General features: G+C 30.5%; 1 protein-coding gene and 1 long non-coding RNA gene across 9 annotated transcripts in view; one reads left to right on the forward strand and one right to left on the reverse strand.

Annotated features, from left to right (window-relative positions):
* LOC134693194 (pleckstrin homology domain-containing family G member 5-like) overlaps positions 1 to 27,951 on the reverse strand; it is a 143,143-nt gene that overhangs the window by 19,928 nt on the left and 95,264 nt on the right. For 7 of the 8 annotated variants that reach the window (XM_063553912.1, XM_063553910.1, XM_063553914.1 and 4 more), the window contains 3 exons: positions 14,595 to 14,689; positions 11,691 to 11,849; positions 7,302 to 7,481 (listed from right to left, as the gene is read on the reverse strand). In XM_063553912.1, the coding sequence (XP_063409982.1) occupies positions 7,302 to 7,481; positions 11,691 to 11,849; positions 14,595 to 14,689 (434 nt within the window). The remainder of the gene's footprint in view (positions 1 to 7,301; positions 7,482 to 11,690; positions 11,850 to 14,594; positions 14,690 to 27,951) is intronic. The other variant, XM_063553911.1, reaches the window with a different exon arrangement.
* On the forward strand, positions 16,800 to 18,335 carry LOC134691992 (uncharacterized). Its single transcript, XR_010102196.1, has 3 exons — positions 16,800 to 17,064; positions 17,611 to 17,683; positions 18,281 to 18,335. It is a non-coding gene; the product is annotated as an uncharacterized LOC134691992 (long non-coding RNA).

A 27,951-nucleotide genomic window follows, 5' to 3' on the forward strand; every position in this document is an offset into this window, starting at 1 on the left:
AAAATAAATGTTTGAGAAATAGTTCTTTCAGTCAAACTTCAAAATTTGGGTAATAATTATAACAAGTAAAATTTGTTGAAATATTAGTTCTTCTGAGCTAGTTATTGTTTACTCTTCATTTCATTTTTTTCCATTCCCTATGCATGTTTTTGTATTATGTGCATTGAGGATACCATATCCTTTTTTCTTCTTTAAGGAATGTGAAAACTGTCAATTATTAAACATATTTGAGTAATTTATATCCTACAAACTAACCATAAATCAAGTTTGACAACCGTCTCTGACATAAAAATCACCTAATATAATTATCGTCAAATATAATCACAGCTATTTCTTAAAGAATCTGTCCAAAATGTCGACATAAATGACCACTTCTCTGCATAAATCAAATTGTTTGGGTCATATCTTAACAAACAAATACCAGATCATCAAATAAAAATCATTTCTCTCCATGTTTTCTGTCAAGTTTTGTGTGTTTTTATGATGTAGGATTGAATAAATGATGTCCGTCTGCAAATAGACCTATATCTCGACCTGAATATTATAAACATATTTATAACGGACGTACATTTATAGATATAGAAAGATGTGGTGTGAGTGCCAATGAGACAACTTTCCATCCAAATAACAATTTAAAAAAAGTAAACCATTATAGGCCAATGTACGGCTTTCAACATGGAGCCTTGGCTCACACCGAACAACAAGCTATAAAGGGCCACAAATTTACTAGTGTTAAAACCATTCAAATGGGAAAACCAACGGTCTTAATTTATGGCTTAATTTGGTTAAAAATACAATATTTCCAATTAATTATTGATTTATCAGAGACAAAACAAACAGAGAGAGAGACTTTCTCCTATCATTTTTCTTTAAATGGCATGTAACACCCCCAGTATCGGATTCGAAATCCACAGGGGATCTGAATCCAAAGAAGTGAATAGTTGGTAGGTAAAATTTGGTTCTGATTCCCTCACAGCAAAATTTATTAGAAAGGATTTGGAACAAGATTAACCCTACCAGTAATTAAAAACTGTTCATTATAAATTAAGATTCCTATCCCTCAGTAGTTTTGAATTGTATCTTACAACATGTACTGAAATTTGTGGCTTAGTCAGAACACTAAGCCACTTATTATTGCATTAGATTTCTGTCCAATCAAGAACTTCAATTTAGAAGAGAATCATTTCTAATTTTTGAATACAAATTGCTTTCATGCACCATCTTATACCCTATTCAACTTGTTACCATGACAATACATATGAAGAACTCCACCCTTTAGAGAGCCGCCTTTATGGTAATTTATGCAAATAAAATCATAAATCTTCTTTTGAAAAAATTGAATTTGCCATGTAATCAATTTTCTATTTTTCTGACTGTTATAACTGTTTACAGATCTATGAAGCTGTTTATTACTGATCAATATACTTTAAATAATGATGTGGTAGGTTTTCCTGTGTAACAGAAAATATTTATTTTTTGCTGCCTCAGTAGCAGTTTATAAACAAAAAATACATATTTTCAAAGAAATATAAATACTTTAAAGGAAAAACATAAAAAAATGCAAATACAAAGGACATTTCCCAAATCTTAGGAGAAGCAAATAACCCTTATATTGTGAATTCATTATTATTCGTTGGATACCAATTTTTGTTGATTTCGTGGGTACAGTGGAACCACGAATTCAAATGTTCAACGAATATCATCTTTTCAATAGGCTTTGTATACAGAGATTGACAAAACCACGAAATCCAATATCCAAAAATATGCAAGTTTTCAGCAATCCACGAAAATTGATACCCACAAAAAATAAATGAATCCACAGTATTTTCTTTTTTGTTTGTGGTAAACAATAATAGGAATCTATTATGACCCTTATAACCAGCTGTCTTTAGTTTATATGAATGTTTTGTGAAGAATACTGTGCTTTTAGTATAAGCCCCCCCCCCCCCCCCCCCCCCCTTAGGGACTTCATTTGGAAAACAAAATATCTTATTTTATCCAAAAGTATCTATTTGTTATCTTATCTTATCTTAAATGGAAATTTTACAACTAAACAAAATCTCAGAACATGGAAATGTTTAATGACCTTCACTATCCATAAGGGTCTCTCACAGTTGGTCAAAATAGAGAGAACAAAAAATGACATACTGTGGATTCATTATTATTCGTTGGATACCATTTTTCGTGGATTTCGTGGGTACCGGGACACCATGAATTTAAATATTCAACCAATTGCCAATTTTCTAAAGGAATATATGCATACTTTGTCAAAACCACGAAATTTAAATATCCACGAATATGCAAGTTTTCTTCAAACCACGAAAATTGGTACCCACGATAATAAATGAATCCACAGTAGCAACCATTATTCATATTTAACCTAATGTCTAACAAATAATCCAAAATCAATCAAGATAGTTTAAAAACACTAAAAACAGTCAAATAATCAAACAGTTTATTTACCTTCCAAGTTTTTGAGATATTTGGTCCAATAGGCCAGGACCTCCTATAAACAGGGTTGGCAGTAGACTTTTGGAGTCTACGTTTTACCACATTATCTATCGTGTGATGATTATAACTTGTCATTTTCACTTCAAAACTTTCTCGTATCTAGACATTACTTTTACTGTTATAGTCTCCTTGACAAGAATTTTATTTTGCATTGAATAACATCTCACAAATTTTCTTTTAAAGTGCACTTTATAAGGATATTCCTTTTAAATCTTTCCTCCTTTTCAGTCCCAGACATTTGAAGTTTCCTTGTATTAATCTTTTCGTTTCATATTCCATCGAATATTATATCAGACGACAGTATTTCACAGCTGAGACCGGTCTATTAAGTTTAATAACAGTATGATGTCCCCACCATAACGTTCAGACTTATTTTACATTAAGTCATACCTGGACTCGCTACGATGATTTTTTACCTGCTTCATTTCACTAACATGATTGACAAGGTGTTTGTTACGTTATAAAACTTACATGGTGTTTCATATTCAAATTTTATTAACTTTTATTTTGATGATGGCTCGTAATTTAATGTTTAAACAAAATTCAAACATTTCGATGATAGGATCTTTTTAATGAGTGACCCGACCCCTAGATATCAAAACTGAGGTCAGGAATAAATAATCCTATATAGTGTTGTATTGTTAAGAATATTTTCTACATCAAAGTCAATATGGATTTGAATACATTGAAAAGGAAATATTAATTAAAAATCCATACAATACAACAGTTCTTACATTACAATAAATGAGGCACATAATATGGGGAAATTTTTAAATCTATTTGCAAATATTTTTTTTATATTTTGAAATGTTTACAGGTTCTGTACAAAGGCAGCTATAATTGCATGGAGGAACATGAAATAAATTAGCACAAAATCATTAAAAATATACTGGTTTGTAAAAATATAGCAAAGAACAATTTATTATTTCCTGCAGAATAGCAGTTACAATGCTTTAACAATGAACAAACATATAGCTTTTATAACATAAACTTTCCCACATCATTGCAAAATGAAATAGTTTTATACCTTTATCGAAATATGGTATTCCAAATCACATTATAATGGGAATAATTCACAAAATGTGAAAGTATTTTTTCTCTCTCTAAAACAAAGTTTTGCAAAAACTAACTAGTTCATATATTTATTTTAGCTTAGGTCTTAGGATCAAACAAGTGGCAAAATATGTGCTAACAGAAATATCCCATTTGACCTGTTTTATGAGGGGACAACTAATTGAAAGGCTGTCTGGGTGTTGATTTATTACAAACAATATTTCAGGGGACAATCCAGCTTTATTCAAAATTACATATTTTTTGCAATGAAAATTTACATTATACAGTCTATCATAAATATTTAAGGGTTTGCTACCAAATTTTTGAATAGCTTTTGAAAAAAGGGATGCATATTTCTTACCTTATTTTTAAAAGACATCACTGATATTTCAGCATCCTAAACAAATACATTCTAGAAATGGTGTATTCATGTCCATCTGCTTCATAATTTATGATACAAAAATCCTTGTTTTATTTTTATCTTAAAATCCTGAAGTTTTATTATGATCCTTTCACAAAGTCACTGATCTTTGCATATATGTTCATTGATCTATTTTTAGCAAATATATACATATATAGAATCTTAGTTCAAATATTGGCAGGATACAGGAGGGCAATGTTCCAAAAACTTGCTGAAACTGCAGAAATCTTAAATAGCGTATTCAATACTTTACTGACCTATGCCAAAAATATCACAATAGTTTCCAAAACACAAAATAATTTATAGTCCATTTATCAAGATATACTAGTTGATCAATCAGGCTAAAAGTCCCCTTTATTTTTCACACTTAACACAACCTAAAGGTTTTAATGGGTTAGTTTATTCACAGGTTGTCTGTAATGTGTATCACACCTTTGAAAATTATCTCCAGGGCAAAACTAGGTGTTTTTTTTTCAGTCCTTGTACACTTAAATTTTTTTCACTAGTCCTGAATTATCCACGGCCATTCACATAGAAATTTCTCACACTCATCTAATCTTTTAATAAAACAGATTTAAAATTGTCAGCGTTTGAATTTTTTCGTTGACTTGTTATTTCTGTTTGAGTTCTCATTCAAAATGTTTGTATAAAGAAGATACCTCTTTATGGTGAGCAATGCTTAATTACAGTTTTGACCTTAACTAACCCTTTAATAGTTTGGTAAATATTTATTTCCTTTCATTTTTTTAAACTGACATGTTAAGCACATCTTGCCCCAAGGGCATCTTAGTTTAAACTTAAAATAGAAAAAATACAATGAAAAGATTTTTTATACCAATTAAAAAAAGTAATTTAATATTTCAACAAAAAAAAAAAAAACATATTAATATAATTACATTTAAATGGCCTATTATCAGAAGTTCAACTTAATAATTAAATTAATTAAATTAAATTAAACTTTAATCTTAATTTAATCTTTTTACCTGAGACCTTAACCTCATAATACTGTTGTAAAATCCATTCTCTGAAATATTTTATGTTGGCTATCATACATGGTTTTTTAAAGAGTAAACTTGTGGTTCAATTTCCTAACCTGGTTATGCTAAAAGGTGTAGTAAGACCCTGACACCGATCAACAGGAAATGTCACCCTGGACTATTACTGACAACCATAAAAACCAACCTCACCACAAACAAGAGACTTTTGTTTGCTTTTTATCTCCTATTATACCGTTATCTGGTTAACACAGGAAACCAACATGTGAATTTCTTAAAAGTTTTTTTCTTCTAAATAATGTTTAGTTATCAGTTTTCATAGAAAATTCTAAGATTATTTGACCACAAAATACCCCAAAATATTCTTTTCAAATCCTACATTCATGTATGTAAATCTAACATATTTTAAGTAACTTAAAAAAAATCTCCTGAAACTATAAATCTTGTTCCTTATGATGAGTTTTTTTTTTAATAAATGTTTATATCTGGGACTGTCAATTCTAACAAGTTGGATGTTTACATAAAAAAAAATTCATAGCCTGGGAACGAAGTCAAAATTTTTCATGCTTAATGTCAAGCAGCCAATATTTAATGTCTATATTCAGGATTATGGTATATATACGGTACACAGATTGTACATTTCGAACACAATTTTTCATGCTTAATGTCAAGCAGCCAATATTTAATGTCTATATTCAGGATTATGGTATATATACGGTACACAGATTGTACATTTCGAACACAATCTTAAAATTGAAATGAACTAGTTCCCAAGTTAAGGCAACATAAGACATTTAACCCTACCCTCACCAATGTGGATTAAATATTCTGACAGCAAGCACCAATTGGTAACTACTTCTTAATGTCTTCCTTTCATGAAGAACAGAAATGTATGCTTAGACATCACTGTAAATAAAACCCACCACTTTCCACACATGTCTCGTTTATTAGCACAAGGTCTGACCATCCATGATCAATGCATTAGGCCACACCAAATTTGATTCCTTGTTCGACGGACCAGCCCGCACCTACTTTTCTCAAAACAGATTTTTTTTTTTATATTACCCCTTCCCGCACCCGGAAATGTAATCATGTCCATTTCCCGCACCTTTTTTTGGAAATATTATAAAAATATATCAACATTTGTTTTTTAAATCACAGTCTAACCTGTATATAACGATTCTAAACATAAAACACACCACCACACTTCTTAAATATCTGTGAGAATATTTGTTTCAGCATGAAACCTATTTATCCAAAGAAGGAGTTCTCCGATATAAATTTATGAAAAAATAAATATTTATAACATTAAGGGGTTGCCCCCAAACTGAATATGACTTAGATGGAGAATTGTCTAATTGTCAGTCACACATACATAGACCAGATTTAATTATTTCTTGGTGAACAGGGAAAAATACTTTAGAAATTAAAGAAATATCAAAGTACAAGTGATAAATCAAGTTTTAATATTGTTGAAACCAACTATTTTATGTTTACAAAAAAAAAATATATTCGCTCGCCTTAACTTTTCAAGCTTTGCCTCAAGAATTTGCAAAATAAATATTTTTTTATTTAAATTTTCAAATCGCTCGCTCGCCCCAAATTTTGGAGTCAAAAAATCTGTAGAACAAGAAATTAAATTGGTGTGGCCTTACGGTAATTGTACATTTTTCGCGGTGTATTTATTTTCACGAATTTCGCAGTTCCTTTATCATCGCGAAAAAAATATACATGAATCAAAATCAAACCTTTCACCTGAGAGGCAATAATTATAAAATTGCGAAAAATATATATCTGCAAACATGTTTCAAAACACTATTTGCGAAAATAAGTACCCGCAAAAAAAAGTACAAGTACAGTTGTCTAAATGAACACTTAAGACTAGCTTGTATTTTGAAAAGAAAAAAAACAGTATTTATAGTAGAGTTGCTGTTGTCTGATTGTGAAATGAAGGTTACAAATACTTTCTTTTACTCTTGACAAAGAGGTTATGTTATCGTGTAAATATTTGTTACTTCAAACTTTCAATTGACCTCTGCAATTTTTCAAATTCCTTTTGTTATTCCTTATCTAAAACATTGCACAAGATGTTATTCAACATCAGTAAAAGCAACATAAAATTTGAGAAAAAAAACCAGAACCTTTTTATAATATTGATCATTTTAAAATGGTAACCTGATTCTTAGAAAAAGAGTTGATCAGAGTAAATCTTTATTACAAAAGTTTACCTACTGACATGTCTTAATGTTTGCAAGGGTTCCTAAACTGTGAACACTCTCACAGCTTCAGACTTGATTATGAGTCAGTATTGGGGAACTCACCTTTGATGTACTTGGACTGAATAGATTTGTGAGTTTGCTCCTTTCCTTGATCCGTTTCCCTTCATTGTACGTCCCACTTAGAGTTCCCTGTGGACTGACGGACTGTGACAAAGTCTGTGGAATTGGACATGTATCATCTATAGATAGATTTATACCTCGTCTGCTGCGTAAACTTCCAACCTTTACATAAAATACAATAAAACATTTATTTCTCTAATTTAAATTCATAAACATCTAACCTCTAAGTCAACTTTCAAAATATTCTATTTTCTTTTGCAGAAATCATGATGGATTATTTTTTAATAATCGACGTCTGCTGCATAATTCAGATTGGATTATCTCCCTTTGACAGAATACCAAAAAAAATCAATGAATCACTTAACAGGTTGGATAAGAAAATTATTTTAATCATATTTTCTCCCTCTTATATATAGTTCTGTTTCACTTAAAACAATTGTTTTTCACTGTTATATAATAAATTCGGTTCTTGTTCATTTAATGTCCAACAAAGTTTTTTTTATTAAGCGAAATTCTTACAAATAACATTGTGAACTATTGATCAAGTTTGTCCTTAAACTATTCACATTTGTTAATAACAAAATCCATAATGCTGGAAATAAATCTGGATACAAAAGAAAAATTAATAAAATGTATAAAACAACTATAGATTTCCTATGGAACTTTAGAAACAGCGTGTAGTTAAGAATGTTTCTATATACATGGGTGTCATGTAAATATCTAAAATACTAAGCCATAGTCACATACTTATATGATTAATAATTACTATACTGCCAGGAAGATCCTAAATTATTAAAGTCAAATATATGGCAATTTAAAGCTTTTCTCTGAGCTTATAATGGGAAGTTATCCTACTCCTATATAATTACAATTCACTAAAACTCTATCAATATTGTGTACCATTAACATTACTGTTTGTTTACCATACTCTTCTCCATGTATTTAATTTTGATTATAATGATGTTGATTTCAATTAAAATATTAATTTTCACCATAGATTATGCATTGCCACACCAAGTTGACAAGAAAAGAGCAGAAGATTCAAGATTGCAATGAAATCTCCTCTTTTGAAACATCCAAAAGATGTAGATTAATTCTTTAACAGAATATAAAATCTTTCTTTACTTTTTGATTGTAAAGGACAATCATTTCTTTAATTTCCCTCTAATTGTAAAAAAAAGTGTAAAAAAATCCGCTTTTTTCTTTAACAGAGAGTGCTATTCACTCCATTTGAAATCCTATCTTCAAAATTAATTTGAACAAATCCATTTTAGAACTTAAGATCAATTTGGTGCAGCAATGGCATGTAGATAATTATTTAATCATTTGAAAACATTATGTATTAACCATTAAACCATGCCTTAACAACATACAGACAATACCTAGACAACGTTTTAAAATATTACAAACACATTATAAACACAGATGTTCGTGTAACATGCCTTCGTAGGTTTTACTAGTACACATACTCATACAATAGTTAAAGATATCTGAAAATACATTCTGTACAAACTATGGTCACAAAAATACAAGCTGGAAATTATATATATAACCTGGTTCTAAGGCTAATTAACTGTTTTGATCTGAATTTTATCTAAATTTTCTAAAGCAAAACTAATACCTACGATTGAGAGGATATTTTTTTTTATAGATTTTAGCTGATTTTTAACTACTGTGGATCCATTTATTTTCGCTGGTACCAATTTTAGTGGAGATGTTGCAAATTTGCCTTCTCTTGGATATGTAATTTCATGGTTTTGCAAAAGTCTGCATACAACCTTATATTTGAGTATTCAAATTCTTGGTTCACCTGTACCCACGAAAACCACCAAAATTGATATCAAACGAATAAACATGAATCCCCAGTATAATAGTTCTAAGAAAGTTTCACAGTGACTGTAATGTTTTGAAAAACATTAATATTTTTTGCTCAGCATAAATATAAGACACTTAAGGTGGTACCTAACACTACAGGGGGATAACTCTGTAAAGTCAGCTAAACGTTTTAATTATGTTGTGTTGTAAAAGGAATATTAAGCTTCTCAATGATCAAAATTGGTCTTTGTCAAACTGCTATATAACCAGTGTAATTTTTCTGACAAAATTGGTTCAAAATTTTTGAAATTTTTATGTTTTTGTTAAGGGGACAAAAGTCAATACTTTGACAAAATTTTATGAAAATTAAACGGGCCAAATTAATTTTAGTAAAAGTCACGGTTGGGTACCACCTTAAATTTAATTATGTAATGGAACTGCTCATGGCAGCAAAAACATCTTGACATGAATTTTATGACCTTTTCTACATGGAAAACTATAGACAATAATTAGATCAAAACAGTCATTCTAGCCTCATTTCAACCATTGAAAACCACTTCATTGTCAACAGCAAGATGCTGATCAGATACATGCCGGCTTTGTAAACCAAGATTGTCTTCAGTCTGTTGTGTTAAATTTTGTGTAACAATATCTGTCATTTAATAATATTAGCAGATAGAATTCTGAGACTATAACTCAGACGCTAGCTCTATAATTTAGCTGTACTTTTAACATGGGACTTGCTCTTAAGGGTAGGTTTACAATGGGAATGTTATATACACAACTGCATGGCAAAGCCAAATTGTCTTGAAAAACACAGTTCAATAAATTTTGGTAAAACTAAATGAATAATATCCAGGGCACATTTACAAAACATTCAAGACAATTTGCAGCCTTTTTCATACAAAAGACTGTGATAATTTCCTCAAAACACATTTTTGATTTTTTCGCCTTGCATATATAAAGACCTAGAAAAATAAATCAGTAATTTTGAAATTTTGATATTTTCAACTAGAATCTTCATAAGGGAGATAATAGTTATCTCCCCTTGTAATCCTAAAATTGTAGACCCCCCCCCTTTTTACACACCCAATTCCACTTAAATATATTTTGTTTCATTAGGATTTAGAATGAGCATTAGATTTTTAAATTAGAAATAATTATAAGTAAAAATTTTATTAACAGAGTTACAATCAATTAAAATTTGTACCCAATAACCTTCTTTGCCATGCTAATGTTGAGTTTATCAGATATAAAGAATTAAGACAGAGTTTTAAGTAGTTAAATAGTTGGACTATACTTCTCAACAGTCATTTCAGCATGAACACCAATTATACAATAGATCATGCAAAGTGACATTTCAGCAAAAACATTTCACCCGAAAAGAAAGTTTCCATTCTCAATTCTATTTTTTGCATTTCACCTTCAACGTAATTTCCTTCTTATTAGATATTTGAGATAAGAACATTGGCTAACTACAGCTGAATCTTATTTTCATGGAAAGATTTTCTAATAATCATTTATTCTAGAGTTTATAGAAATTTAACAAAAGAGGTATGCATAACAAGTAATTGCAAGTTATAAAGTATTTAGTAATTCCAAAATTGAAAAAAAAATATGTGAAAAAAAAGTTTTATCAAATTAAACGGAACTATTAATATTTCAATATCAAAAAGAGGCTAGTTTATGATCCAATCAACTTTTCTTCAGATAATACAAGAACCTGTAAGGTTATAAATGTACCAACATTTGAAATTAAAAAGCAGAAAAAGTAGCAAGTGCCTATTTACTCCTTATTGTCGTAGTGATCTACCAACACAGAACATCAGTGTAAATCAAAGTTAAAACGAAAGTAGAGATAGTTTATTGGATCTAGAAGGTTATAACAAATACTTAAGCTTTAAAAAAAATCTATATTTCAGTTTAAAAAAGCTAATTAATTACTATACGTTCTGTCAGTGAGTGTTTATGCTGAAAATGCTGTGAAAATAAGATACATCTATACAAGGGAGTTTTGATTCCAACCATATCTCATATTACCAATTTGTAACGTTATATTACTACTCATTTATTTTTGTTGATTGAGGAAAAATTGTATTTTTAAGGTTATTTGATTTCGTTATATAGCCAAAGTTTGCATACAAGCCAATATAATATTTGTATCATGTTGATCTTTGAATTGTGGTTTTCCAATGCCATCTATAGTTACCAAAACAATTGTATTCCTCACAAATAATTCTAAGATATGAATAAAGTAAATCTTTTCCTTGTTAACGTATTTAGAGAATTTTTAAGCATTTCATTTAGTATTTTAACAAACAACTTCAATTTAGCAAGTTCCCCATTGCTTTTATGTAATGTTAAGCTCTGTTTTTCAAAGCATTTTTTTTTGGTTTTCTTTCTTTTTCAAAATTTCTGTTTGGTAAATTGAAAATATGAATGAGATATGGTTAGATTCAAAACAAAGGTAGCGAGCATCATTAAGAACCAAGAAAATTAAGTAGAGGAAAAGGATGCCAGGCAAAGTTATGTTTGCCCAAATCTTGCCTGACTTACAGAGCTTCCATCGTCCTGTGCCTTTATATCTTCATTTGCTACTTTAGGAGAATTAGTGAAAAAGGGGAAGGACAAAGAGTTACGTCGCTGCTTCGAAGGAACGGGAGGCTCAAGCATACCACTACCAGATCGTCCAAAAAAGGACTCCCGTCTGGCCATCTGTTGGTAACCATGGTAACAAAAAAATCACATTATGTAATTAAGGCAAAAACAAGGAAAACAGTCAAGTAACAAAGTATAGCTATTGTTAAAAGACAGAACAATGTTAGTGTTTCTCTCTCTCTCTCTGATTAGAGAACATCACAAATATAAAGATAAGTTAAATAACTACATAAGGTATATTCAAAAACAATTTATTAAACGTTTACCCTTTTTATCATAATTTATTTCAAATTCAATATAACATCCTTCAGTTTAAGATAAGTATGGCAATAATAACTTTCTTAAATTGTAATGACCTTGTAACTTTACTTCAAACTTGTGTTTAGGTACTGTGGATTCATTTATTTTCATGGGTATCAATTTTCGTGGATTGCTCAAGACTTGCATATTCGTGGATATTTGATTTCGTGGTTTTACCGATCTCTGTATACAGTCTACAGAAAATATTGCATTCGATGAATTCGCGGTTAACCTGTACCCACGAAACCCACGAAAATTGGTATCCAACGAATAATCATGAATCTACAGTATATGAGAATAAGGAGTTCAAGGGTATACCATATATAATCATTATATTAGATTGCATCATGCTCTACGCCGTGCAGTATATGTACACATGCTTTACTTATCAATTCAAGTCTAAATACAAAGTTCTAAAGCTGACTATTGTTAATTAATATTGTTTATTCCTAATTTTTTCATATTGCAAGACTCAGGGTCCATCAATTTTTTTTTGATCTCCAAATTATTACAATTATTTTCATTTTTTGATCTCAGGATCTTTACATTATTAACTTGGTTTTGGATAATTTATTTTTTATCTGAAGTCCCTTTCTTGGACCTCCTTAGAACATGCGATACTGTTTGTGATCTTATAATCCAAGGTAATAGTAAACGAACAGGAAAACAAATAGAAGTCATTTCACATCTCTAACCAGCGATCACCTGATACTATGTAATTTCTTCACATCTGGACATATATTTCCGTAATTGGAAAATTCGTAACTTTCTTGTAAGATTGATGGACATTTTGTGGTGTAAATAACAAATCAATAGGTGATTAAGATCTATAATCTACTGTCTGTTCAATTAACGCCTGAGTAACTGACGACATTCGATTATTAGGTTATTGCACGAAACGTACTTTGATAAAAAAAAAAATTATAAAACTTTTCAATGATTTTACCTCTAAAGTTTTCTCTTTGTTTCATTGAGCTGTTTTTACTTTTTTTTTCTAATTATTTTTTATTTAAGTTTTAAAATGTTATTCATGGAAGCCAGTGTTATTGTAAAGTTTTACCACTGGAAGGTTTTATTTTCATTAAAACTGCATCCTGTAACAAACGCCAACAATATAGGGAAAAACCTTCTATTAAGACATTTCTAAAAAAAAGTCTTTTTAAAAGAGCAATTGACTCACTCCTATAAGTTGAATTGATATGATGTTTCTATATAAGTCTGATATACATATCAAAAGTATCTATATATGGTCATAAGTAGAGATTATAAACATTGTGTAATCAAACGCACCTTACTGAAGTTGCACTTTTATGGTAAATGAGATATAAATACTTGCAGAATTTTTAAATACAGGGTGGCACATTTCTTATCTATTTTATTAACATAAAGGTGAAAATCTAAATTAAGTATAAGGGGAAGCTTTTAGGAATTAATCTTTTTATAAATTTTAAAAAAGAAATTATTTAAAAATTTGTAACACTATTTGTATTGTAAATTCTAAAAGGTTAACTTGCTTTTAATAGTTTGTATTGTTGAACTTTAATCTTTATATTAAAAAGTTTCACAAGTGGTAAAAATAACAAGCTAAACAAGACTTTTATCAAAAACTAATCTGCTTATAGAAAAGATTTGGACACTTTTCATCAAATAAATTTTAATACTAACAGTAAAATTTCTATTCGTTTTCACTTTTAAATTTTATGTGTGCATAAACAATCCAGAGAAATCTTATAGTTAAATATGAACAGACATGACTATGTATTTAGAATATATTAAATCTGAAGAATCTATTACCAAACTCTGAAACGGTGTGAAAGAAACCTTCAAATATACAAACTAAGTTAATATTTTTACAGTAAAACCAAGACCCACACAATTCTCGGTCACAGTGCTACCTCAATGCATTGAATCCAGAAATGGAAATATTATGTTGAAATCATAATTAAGTCATAGAATTACAAAATCTGATAATGTCAGAAACCAAAAATACTAACATTTCCTTTGAAAAACAAAATATCAGAAGTCAAAAATGCAAAAATTTAAATGTTTACCATTAACCCAAGGTCTTCATTGCATAAACTGCCATTCAAAAGCTAGTCTCATTTTAGCCATCTTATACAAGATTGCCAAAAAATTATAGTGCCAGGCAAATTTTATATATAAATTAATAAAATGAAAATTCTTAATTTCATAATGTTATAACTTAATACTTCTCATTCCATTCACATAAATATAGGAAAGTCTATCCACAAATGCAGCCACATGTGCCACATGTGCCACAAGACTAATGAAATGACAGACTTTATGTGTTAAGCAAATCAGCTGGCACATTCGTGTCACTGAAATCATTGCATAGCCATAATACCTGTCCAATGAGGGTCTAATTTACATTAATACCTCTATACTACACCAACACCCAACACTGTGCAGTTTATATTTCAAAATCTCAGCCCTCAAAAAAAGCTCATGCAATTATACATTGTGTTTTTGATTGAACCTTACCGATGATTTTGATCCTTTTGATATAGATCCAGTTTTACTGCCACCAGACTGTTTGGATGACGAACTCTTCCCAAAAACTCCATCTGACTCCTTTTCTGTAAAGATAAATAATTCCTTATTGTATAAAAAGTTAAAAACATATTTTTTTAAAACTACTTATTATATGAACATGATGTAATGGGTCTGTGCTTTATGGGCCAGCTGAAGGACGCCTCCGGGTGCGGGAATTTCTCACTACATTGAAGATCTGTTGGTGACCTTCTGCTGTTGTGTTTTTTTATTTGGTCGGGTTGTTGTCTCTTTGACACATTCCCCATTTCCATTCTCAATTTTATGTTATGCAATTATGAATAATTATCATCAAAAATGGTTTTCAATTTTGATCAGGTTGTGAACAGATGTATTTTTTTGTAAATAGTGAAGTCTAAAGGACACTATCTGACAATAAGCCATTGCATCATGTTAATTAGACTGTCCAATGTGTACAGTCCCAATGGTCTATTAGGGATGATAAACTCAGGTCAGCAAATCTGTGAGACTTTGATAAACCAAAGGTCAGACTAAGGTAAACAAACCAATGATCAGATTCAGGTAAACCAATGGTCAGACTTGGGTAGACCAATATATGTTAGACTCCGGTAAACCAATGGTCAGACTCTGGTCAACTAATGGTCAGACTCTGGTAGACCAATATCAGACTCAGGTAAACAATTGGTTAGACTTGGGTAAACCAATGGTCCAACTCAGGTAAACCAATGGTCCAACTCAGGTAAACCAATGGTCCAACTCAGGTAAACCAATGGTCAGACTCAGGTAAACCAATGGTCAGACTCTGGTCAACTAATGGTCAGACACAGGTAAACCAATGGTCAGACTCAGGTAAACCAATGGTCCAACTCAGGTAAACCAATGGTAAGACTCAAGATAAACCAATGGTCAGACTTGGGTAAACCAATGGTCAGACTCAGGTAAACCAATGGTCCAACTCAGGTAAACCAATGGTCAGACTTGGGTTAACAAATGGTCACTCAGGTAAACCAATGGTCAAACCCGTCCCTAGGATTTTCATGGCATTCCATCTATGCCATCGATTTTTCATGGAAAAAGGATGGAAACGATGTAAAATTTGATGAAATTCCATGAAATTCATGGCAAAAATTTTCCATGGCAAAAATTGCCATCGTTTTCATATTATGTATAAAAGAAATTCCATGGAAAGGATGAAAATCTATGGCAATCGATGGCAAAGTTTGGACTTTAACTTTTTGGGGGGATGGAAACGATGGCAAACTTGGACTTTGAAATTTTTAAGGAAGGCAAACGATGGAAAAGCAATACTTAGAAATTTTCTAAGATGAAAACGAAGGCAAAATTGGACTTAGAATATTTTGATGATTTGAAACATTAAAAGTTACTGAAACATTATCAATACTACTGTATGAGAATATTAGGAGGATATTCCGCTTAAAAATAGCTGGCCCCGAGATGGAATCCATCTAAAAATAAAGTTCCTTTAATTTTTTTTAAATGAAAAATATATCAATACTGATGAGAGTGTGCATGATATTTATTATTTGTGCCATAAATCCAATATTTGTACCACCCTGAAATCCAACATATATTTGAAGAGTCTTAAAGATTGCATATTAAATTCAATTAAATATAAAATGTGATAGCATTGTTAGGTAATTTATAACTTTATTTTATGTGTTGCTATTTATATACATTTAAACAAATAAAAAGTGACCAGAATATTATATACTTATTTCACTAACAGTAATTAAGACAATAAGTTATTTTTTAATTTTCCAACATAGGAGATGCAGGTTAAATTAATTTATTTTCAAGTACAATTATAATTATTAAGTGTATCTCTTTTTAATTAAGTAATAATCATGATACAGTGTGGATAATACACAAATATTATTTCCATGCAGTCTCTTCCTTAACAATTAGTGATAGAAATGTTATGTAGGTTCCCCATCTGGTTTCATTTGCTTCTGTGAAATGGACAGGAAATGATATGTACACATTCATTGACAAGAGTTGAGGCCCAAAGAAGGAGACCATATGGCTTTGTACATTTCTCTTAAATTTCTACAGTCCAAAATATAAAAATAATAGATAAAAATTGGTGAATATTTTTTATTTATTATTATATCTAATATTTAAGATTTAGGTAATTAATAGTATATTTAGGGAAACATTTCAAGGAATCAAACAACTCCTCAAACAACCCCAACACTGGTCAGATTCAAAATTTGAACTTGCAGACATTACAAGAAAAGATGTCTTATTTATCTTGACCAAAATATGAATTTTACCATGGATGTAGAGTTGTGGCCTAAAAAGAGCCAAAGTATTCTATTAACATTAAAAAGTGCAGATGTATTATTCTGATGACATATGACTTATAATAATTGGATTTGTGAAGATTGATGTTTTCATATATTTTGGATTAAATCTTCTGGTAAGTACAAATTATGAATAAGTATTTCAACCTTTTTGAATATTATGAAACTGTTATTTCTTTCAAATAAATTGTGACATAAGTACCATGTAGGATCAAGAGAATAACTATAATAGACCATGCAATTTTTGCATAATTACATCATGTACATAATTACTGTGGTATTATGACAAGACTTATATATCTTTAAGACAATTTTATAGAATATTATTCGATAGTAGTTTTGGAAAAATTAGAGATCTGTAGTATGACTTTAATAATTATATACATGATATACTATAGACATCTATTCGGAAAAATCAAAAAGTATTATCTTTTAAAATTAGTACATATGTTCTGAACTATCATGATTATGGATCAAATTTAAGATTTTAAAAATGGCAAGACATACATGTAAATATGGGCCTATGATATTAAAGTGAAATAAAAGACCAATACTAATCACAGTAAAGAATAACCTATACACTGCATACAGAATATGCAATAATTATTTTGTTTAATTGTAATATTTCTTATATTTTAATTGTAATATGTTTTATATTTCAGAACTGCATGATGAAACAAAAGACAATTGTTTTGTGATAGGACTGAAGAATGGACACATTCAATCAGACTTGGAGTAAGTAGTTTTATATGAAAGAAATTCTTATGAATGCTTTTTAAGTATTTTTTGCACATATTGGACTTTCAAAACATTTTGGAAAAAAATAAAAAGTTGTAAAACCATCTGTAATATTCATTTTTATATAAACATGATATACATATTTGAAAATTTGGGGTTACAGCCCACAGGTCTTATTTTATTGAAAAAATCCCCAAAACAGGTCATTATAATTATCTGCCCTTGACTTTACAAGGATTCTTTTCTAAAAATATAATTACTCTTTAAAACATGCTTAACATCTTATTTTTCATAGTTTAATATTATAATTTCGAGTTTTAGATGTTTCTGTTGTATATTGAATGATATATGGTAAAAATGGTAAATTCAATATAAAAAAGAAGATGTGGCATGATTGCCAATGAGACAACTATCAAATCAAAATGACACAGACATTAACAACTATAGTTCACCATACAGCCTTCAACAATGAGAAAAGCCCATCAAGTCAATATGCCAAAACGAAGGAAAACCCCACCTACTTGTTTTATTTCACTAGTATATATATGATATTTTTCAGAATAGATATTAATATATATGGTAACTTTTTTTTAGGCATCATACGAAAGAAATGGAAAGTTGTCCACTAGGTCATCAATCATCTGCCGAAAGGAACATAATACAAGATAGACGTCAGATAGCAATAATGAACTTTGAACATTTCCAAAATGTTTAACTTAAATTTACATTAAAACATAGTCTAATTTTAATAGTTTTTATTTTTTTTATCTATTTTGCTAGCAATATATGGCAATGAAACTTTAATGGTGAAGCTTTATTTTGAAAGTAATGAGGTTAATTCAATCTGATGAGAACTCCTGCAGATATTTACTTTCCCAGTGTCCTATTTTGAAAAGGACAAAGGACAAGAATATGTTATTAAACTATACAGAACTATACATGGTAATATTGCAGGTCTGCATGTCCATTTGTGAGTGAATACCAAGGAAATGCCATGGATGCCATACTTTCCATGGCAATCTGTAATTGTTGCCATCATTTTCATGGCAACCTGCCATAAATGCCATGCTTTTCATAGAGGCCATGTCAACCTGCCATTGATGCCACACTTTCCATGGAAATCATGGCAATTTGCCATCGATGCCATGATTTCCATCCTTTTATGATTTCATGGCAACGATGGAAATACTGAGTATACAATCCCTGTCACTCTTTTTTTCGATGCCATGGATTTCATGAAATCCATGAAAAAGCTCGTTTCAATACTCCATCCTTTTCATGGCAACAATTTTGCCATGGAAATTCCATGGAATGCCATGAAAATCCTAGGGACGGGAACTCAGGTCAACCAATGGTCAAACTCAGGTAAACCAATTGGTCAGGTGATCCAGACTTGACATTCACAAGCATTTTCAGCTACCGTAATCTTCAAGATCTGATATCAATAAAAGTAATGAAAATAAAACAATCTAAAATCACCTTTCAAGGTACGGTAAGTGTGATCAAAATACAGTATAACATACTAGGCTGGGCACACAGCTCTGATATGGCTAATATTTTATCTTGAATTTGTTTAATCCTTGAGATAAAAATTTGTCAGTTTCGTGATAAATTTACGATGTTTACACATCAATACCTTTTCAACAAATGATAATGAAATTTTAAATTTCGACTGAAAATCTTAAAAACTTCATAAGCGAATTATTTATAATAAAGATGGTTTATGGAGGACACTCTGATCGAAACAAAATCAGAATGCACCCAAATAAAATGGAATACACCCTGATAGTAACTGAATTAGAACGCACCCAAATAAAACTGTCAAATTATGTCTAAGGGTTTCAAATTATCAACTATGTCTATTTACCAAACTTTTACTTGTTCAAACTTTAAACTTTTTCAATAAATTTTAACTTGCAATAGTGAGATATTCTTTTGATAAGGCTCAGGTCAAAGGAACATTTAAATCAAAATATGACAAAGAGATTCAATACCCTAAGTTCTTCTAAATAGTATTTCTTTGTACATATTGAACAATAAACAATTGGATATGTTTTTATCACCAGTTTCAATACTGTAGTGTCTTGTCTGCCTTAATTTTTATAATATGTCAAACAAGAATGCATGTGTTGTCCTCACATGGTTCATATTATTATTAAAGTAGGAACTTGGACAGACCCAAAAAGCACAGACCCTTTACAACTTATCTCTGTCAAGCTACTGACCAAATATGTAGTCATAGTGTTATACATGGCTTCAGAGAAAATTGTGACGAAGTTTATAGGTGTTGCATGGACAAATCATACCTGCCAACTTTTCTAAATGCCCATGGGGGTTTTGTGTGTGAGATGGCTGTCATAGTCCTTAAAAACCTTCAAGGGGACCTGCAAATACATTTTAATGTTGTTTTTTGGCTTCTTCATTGTTTTATAAGCCTAAAGTCCATTGGTCAGTATAAAATTAATTGTTTTGTTTAAATTGTGGACAAAATTGCTCTTTCAAAATTTCAATTTGGAAGTCTCCATGGGGGAAATCCCCCACAAATCTTGACAGTTGGCAGGTATGACAAATGGATGGACAAGGTGATTGCAATAAAGATAAAAGAAACAGTATTTATGATACCCCATTCCAATGTCATAAATTTATTGAAAAAAAACAAATCCTGGTTAAAAACTAAAACCAAGAGAAACACATTAAATATTAGACAATAGAACAACAGGAACACTGAAGTGCATCAAAACAAATGAAAACATACGTAGAAACGACTGTTTGATAACAACTGCCATATTCCTGAGTTAATACAGGACAATTCAAGAAGAAATTGTGGGTTGAACCTGGTTTTATGGCTAGCCAAGCCTACCGCTCATATGGCAATGTTAAAAAAAATAGCCCTGTCTTCCACCATAGACATTTGGCAAATTTCCCACTCTGATCCAGAAAAAAACTAAGAAATTGATCATTATAATTCATTGCAAAATAATTGTGAAGTAATCTTTATGTATGGTAATAATATGAGAAGATGTATTAAAAAGATGAAAATATAAAAAAAATCATAACCACAACTTTTGTCACAAATCTGTCTTTATGTAATTACTGACACCTACAGTACAATGTATTGCACAGTGAAACTTCCTTCATCATACAATTTAATACAACACAAAAGTGTAAGCAGTAAAATTACACAAACACACAAGTAACATGAGGGCATATATTATATGTTCATAGGACACCATTTCAACAGACTGATGATATAAATGAGCTCTTCACAGCTTGATGATAACTATGACTGAACAGTTTTGAGAGGGACCAGTTATAAAGCTCTTAATAGTTGAAGCAGGGAATTAATAGATGAAATTTGTTTTTAAATTCAATGGACCTTTAGTTATTATGAAGAAACTATATATAATACATGTGTTTTCCATATTTGGCACTACTTACAATGGCCTCTGAATTTTATTAGTTATAAACCATCTGTCTTTTACACTTTAGATACAAATGATAAGTCCTTTTTTTATTCAGATCTTAATACATTAAATGATTATATCATGAAAGAAAATAGGTTTTAAAGTAGAACACTTGGAATATTCCTATAAAACATTGTAATATTGATATGAAATACACACCTGTGTGTAGCCCTCTTCTGTTGCCCAGATCTGGAATTGATTTTAGGTTAAAATATCTGATTTCATTTGGATAATGAGGTAACAGATTTTGGCTTACATGAATATGTGACAACTGAAGTGAAGCAAATGATTATACCTAGAGGAAAATTATATTCAACATTCTAAACCTGAAACTTTTTCAAACCAAATACTAATTTCTCCCTTTCAGGATAAGATCATCTACAGTAGCAGAGAGATGGAAGATCCCAAAGGGTTATTCAAACTCAAAAGTCTAAGAACAAGAATGTGTCCCCAGTACACGAATGCCCCACTCGTACTATCATTTTCCATGTTTAGTAGACCGTGAAAATTGGGGTCAAAACTTTAATTTGGAATTAAAATTAGAAAAATCATATCATAGGGAACATATATATGTGTATAAAGTTTCAAGTTGATGTAGCTTTAACTTCATCAAAAACTACCTTGACCAAAAGCTTTAACCGGAACTTTGCACTATCATTTTCTATGTTCAGTAGACCATGAAATTTGGGTCAAAACTATAATTTGGCATTAAAATTAAAAATATCATATCATTGGGAACATGTGTACTAAGTTTCAAGTTGATTGGACTTCAACTTCTCCAAAACTACCTTGACCAAAAACTTTAACCTGAAGCGAACGGACGCACAGACGGACGAACGAACAAACGAATGGAGGCACAGACCAGAAAACATAATGCCCCTCTTCTATTGTAGGTGGGGCATAAAAACAGCATGAACCCCACAACAAACAAGTGCTTCAGAAGGGTAAGTGACTCCTGCTTCTCATGAACTGGAAAACTGAAACCTGCAGTCAGACAAATGCTTCAAGTAGGATAACAGCATTAAGAACCATAACATTGCTCATTCAATCAAGACTTTGTCATATTCCTAAATACATCAAAGCACTGTTTTAATACATGTGATAAAAATATTTTCAGAAAAGAACATCTGCTTATACTTGTATAATCAAAAGATGTTATGTACGTTCTATCATAGATGGCTGCCAATCAACATGTTATATATTGTGGCAAATTTAGTAATTAAAAAAATATGTTTGACAACAAATAATTTGCTAAGATGTAAAGTGTATTATATGCAGACTTTCAGTTTCATAAAAAAAAAAAAATTGAACACAATTTTTATTTTGTTTGTAGTTATTATGGTTAAGCCACAAATCTGTACAAAACTGCTGACTATAAATTAGTTGGACAGATATTTCTAGAAATACCCTTTTCATGTCGTAGAAAGATTTGCCAAGTCAGTATTAAATAAAGGTTATCTATGACCCAAAGTACTAATTTGTCATGTTAAACCTACTGAATAAACAAAACTTTGTTCATCGATCTTTTAATACTTCATAAAACTTAAATTAGCTTTATAAAATCGTGGAATAGGATCTAGGTGTCCCTGACCGATAGAGAGAGGGTGGTAACATTAGTACTATCATGATACGAAAGTGTTCAAAGATCTGAAATTAAGCAAGTTTAAAATAAATTTCGTTTTATGTAAGACTGCGATATACTCTTGGCGTCCTTGACAGTGAAGGAGAATTTAAAGGCATCACATGATAGATTTATGATAATATATAACCATTACATTTCTTTTGAAGTATGCAAAATTTGACTGATACATGCAGGTGAAAAACTAGTTCAACCTTAAACAAAGTTGCTTTTCTTAGAAATTGATAACATAGTTTTTTAAGCTGAAAAAACCTTTGAATATTTTCATCACCATACTTTGAGTTTATTATTATAATAATTCGCTGGGTACTAATTTTTGGTATATTTCGTTGGTATGGGCAAACCACAAAAATAAAATGCTTTAAGAAGAAAAAAATTCTATTGGTATTATTTTGTACAGACTTAAGCAATCCACGAAATTAAATATCCAGGAAAATACAATTTTACCATAATCCACAAAAATAAAAGAATCGCAGCATTAGAATACTTATAAACTGTGGTCAAACTGCATATTTACAGTTAAAGACATAAGTATGTATCTAATGCTTTACATTAAAGAAAGTAGATATGTTGTGCAAGAGGTTGAAATAGCTGCATGGCCTGAGGTTTCATAAAATCAGCCTTAAACTCATTGGTTAATGACGGTTCATAAAAGTATCTAATACTTCTAAATCGAGTACATTTTACATGGTAACAATGAGTAGAGTCAATTTATCTTTCTTTATATCTTTTTTTTCTTACTCAAAGTTAGTTGAATATAATTCAAGTGCTTTCAATCAAATATAATATCTCTAAGTTAAGTTACCTATAGATTTGAAACCAAAAATGTCTTGAGTGAAACTAAATCCAGGGCGAAATAAATCTGATTCTGATTTTCTGTTGGAACGAATTATATTCCGTTTTTTGTTTCGTTCAATTCTACTCATCATGAAAACTACGTTTTTTTCTTTAATTCTCTGTGTTTCTGAACATTTCCTTAAAGGTCAGTTGATGCCTGAAAATCTACTTTTGTAAGAACAGATATACGCAAAATCCCATAAACTTCACACAATTTTTAGTGTCAAGGCTAAATTTTCCGTCAAGGTTTTAAGTTTGCTCCCAGCAATGTGATAACTGTTCTTACAGCTATAGTTATAAAGAATCAATGCATCCTCTACTTGAAACCACTTATTAATCCAAATACCAAATTATCAGATTTAAAAAGTTATTTCAGATAACATAATAAAAGTACAGATACACTAAACAAATAATTGTGAAATCAATTAAATCTTTTCATTCAGCATGTCCAACCGTTACAAGAAATCCATTTTATCAGTTCAAATAATATTGACCCACGCTTGAGTCTCATTCTATAAACCTAAAATCCACGTTGTTTTAGAATTTCACAAATTCACGTCCTATTTATAGTCTGTTGATTTGTAAACTGAATTTAAAGTGATTATAACTTTAGTCAATACTGATAAGGTCTTGATACAGTAATACAGGTATAAAAGTAAACGAGGAATCTATAGTTCTCCGTGTACTGACGAAAAATCAATGACAAAAGATACAAGACATTTCGCTGGATATATGGTTTTACATCAATTTTTAATGGTTAAATCCATACACATTTGAGCAAATTACTCTACGTGACTATTATAGCCCTCTCACTGTCTGGGATCCATTACAAAATGAAGCACAACAACATTGGCCATGAAACTAAACATACTTTGTTAAAAGCATGAGTCTGTATTGTCAAAACTTTACTAAGTGACTATAGATCTTAGAATAGTGCATCAATATAAATATCCCATCTTTGAAATATCAGTCCATAGTTAAACAAGACTTTCACATCAGCTTACACAACAAAACATTTAACTACCAATATATAGTGTGAAAAACACCTGCGGTCCACCGTCCATCCATATACCACAAAAAATTCTCACAAATGGCAGCCAAATATCGTCAATTTAAATCTCTCAATTGAACTCAACTATTGTTATGTAACATACCCTGTACAAAGAAAGATCTATAAGATCTCAACTATAAAATAATTACTGGTTAAAAGAGAACTAATAATCGGTTATTTAAATATTCAAACTATTGTCACATAATGATATTAGGACTACAATAGGTTATAACAGGAGTCTTGTGTCCGCTATAGGTCCACGTTAAGTCATCAAAGAGTTTAACTGACCCATGAAATGGCTTTATGAAAAACTTCACATCTCATATAGAAGTCGATGACTGTAATACACGTCCTTTTGATATTATAAGATTAAACGATTACCGATTAAAAAGGGTGTCGACAAAGTCTTTTAAGTGGTTCATTTGTATGCTGGGTTAACTTATATATTATCAATAAAAAATGTATAAAATGTTTGATATAAATGTTTTACAAGTTATTTTGTCCCTTAAGGAATGACTACATTAGATTACATCTGGCACTAGGTCAATATCTACAATAGAAATCTATATGTACCGATTAAAGATACTATTGAACATTTTTGTATTATTGTATTTTGTATTTGTATTACCCACTGTATGGTACACAATTAGTAGTAAATATGTTGTTGCTTTAATCATAAAAACATATGGTTTTAAAAAGGCATGTAATTTCTTCTGTAATGGAGACCTATATTGAGTCCCTAACATTTATTTTCTGTATGATTTTAACCTTTTGTCATGATTTTTCATATTGACTGAGTTTATAATAATGGAATAGAAAGTGTTTGAGATTTCAAAGAATTTTAATTGTTAATTGATCTTCACTGAATATTTTAAGCCAGAAAAGCATCCTACAAACCCCTTTCTCCTTCCCAAAAAGAAGAACACATTCACAAACTCACAAACATTTACCAATGGGTATTAAAATAATCTGGAGTAATATTATGACCCATTTCTAAATTATGCAGGCTTTTCATTTTAAGGTGGTGCCCACCATGTACATCTACACTACTTATTGCCTGAAGTAATCATAGTATCCCCTTAGTAACCAATCAATAAAACCCAAAATAATATTGGATATTTGCAAATAATGATTTCACATAAATGTTTCTACTCTTCATTTTTACCAAGTGGTATATAATTTAGGAGATAACTGTATTGTATTTAAAGTTCCGACAGCATCAATTGGGGATTTGATGGTCGCAAATTGTCAATTGATGCCATGAAAAAAGGTGACGTTATCTAATCAAAATGAACGTTACAAACGTTGTTGCATTAGAATAAAGTATTACGTTTAGAAGTTTCAACTTTCCAGACAAGATACACTGTATATACATATAGAAATTAATATACAGTGCATTCATATTTAGACAGTCACCACAGTTCTTGGATGTGCACCATACACTTTGGTATTAAGGGTAGAAAGATTTTTATCTGTTATGTAAAGTGATTGCCAAGGTATACAATATCAATGTATTATTCTATTTCAACATTTATTTAGACCTAGTTATATCCTGCTGGTTTTTGTTCATTAAATACTGATTATAGAATTCAATATACACTGCACATCTCACTGTGGTTAAAAACTTTAAGTAATTTAAGGGATATTCTAATTGCATGATTTTTTGTCCTTCTGACCTCACTACAGGACAGTCTAGATGTATAAAACAATTTCAACAAGAACCGCAATAAAAGCTCTGCTCTAAATTCCCTTTTTACGTGGGTGAAATTTTCATTGGGGAGTCGCACATTAGACGCGGGCGAGCTATCGCGGGTCTCTCGACCATCAAGGCTGGCAAACTATACCCTCGGTAACCCTTTTGATTTTTCATATGTGAATAGATATAAGAAGTTGTGGTAAAGTAAAAGAGTACAGTGATTGTGTGTCATGATTTAATACCGGCAATTTACCTATTTTTTTGTTCTTCTTGAACATCATTCAAACAGAGTGAATAGTGTGAATAGTTATTTCAATCAACTTTACAGAACACAAATATGTCTATTAACTAGTACATGTATATATAATAGAATATAAGTATAAGATTAATTCTTGCTAAGTCCGCAAATTACAACCAGTACATTATACAGCTTATTAGAATTCTTAAATAAAAGTAAATATTAGTGAGTAAATATACATACATGTATACGTCATTTACTTCAAAAATTAACTTTTGTTTGTTTAATGTTCAGTGTAAAATATTTGATGCACATTTAAAATATTTATGTCAATGAGACAAGAGACAGGAACAAGGTTCCTTAGCCGTATTTGGCACAACTTTTTGGAATTTTGGATCCTCAATGCTCTTCAACTTTGTATTTATTTGGCTTTTTAACTATTTTGATCTGAGCGTCACTGATGAGTCTTATGTAGACGAAACGCGCGTCTGGCGTATAAAATTATAATCCTGGTACTTTTGATAACTATTCCCATCTTTTTAATAGAAAATGTAGAAAACATCACAATGTAACTTTGAAATACTGAACTGTCATGCAGCAATCTAAAACAATGTTCCTTTGTTCAATTTTTCATGTGCCCATAGGCATTTTGTGTCCTGAACTGTGAGAGAACATGAAAATTAGGTCAATTGCTTTGTAAGCTAGCATATGGACAAAGCAGTGTTCTTATAAGGCAGGTTAAAGAGCAGTTTTGTAGTTCCCGTCAGACAGTATTAATTCTCTCCAAATATTTCTATGGCAGTCTATGTTTTGTCCTATCCTATCTATGCTTTGTTCAAATGATAACCTATAAAGCTTGCTATGGGTTTAGCTGATTGTTTAAGGTCCTTTGGTGACCTATAGTTCCTTACTTTATGTCAGTAATGGTCTCTGATGGAGATTTATCTCATTTCCAATTAAACCATATCTTCCTACTTTCATATTTAAGAATAAGTTTCTTCAAAATATCCATGTCTTTAACATGGAAGAATGTATCTAAATTTACCAGCTCTATTAACAACATTGGAGTTACAATAAAAAGGTTTGTTTAGATTATTCATCAAGTAATCGCTACAATTCTAATTTGTCTATAACTTTAAGATTAACACATGCAATGCACAAGTTTCAACAAACACCATATAGCTTTCCAGATCTGTTTTGAGTCCTTAAAGCTTGCGTGTATTACATATTTATTCTATTATCTTGGATATTTTTTATCTTTGTATAATTCGGGATCAATCTGTCTTTCACTTCCTCTGTTCTGTAAACGATTACTTAATGTTGTGATCAGACAATGATAC

Source organism: Mytilus trossulus, chromosome 12, assembly GCF_036588685.1.
Source record: "Mytilus trossulus isolate FHL-02 chromosome 12, PNRI_Mtr1.1.1.hap1, whole genome shotgun sequence".
NCBI classification, from domain to species: Eukaryota; Metazoa; Mollusca; class Bivalvia; order Mytilida; family Mytilidae; genus Mytilus; species Mytilus trossulus.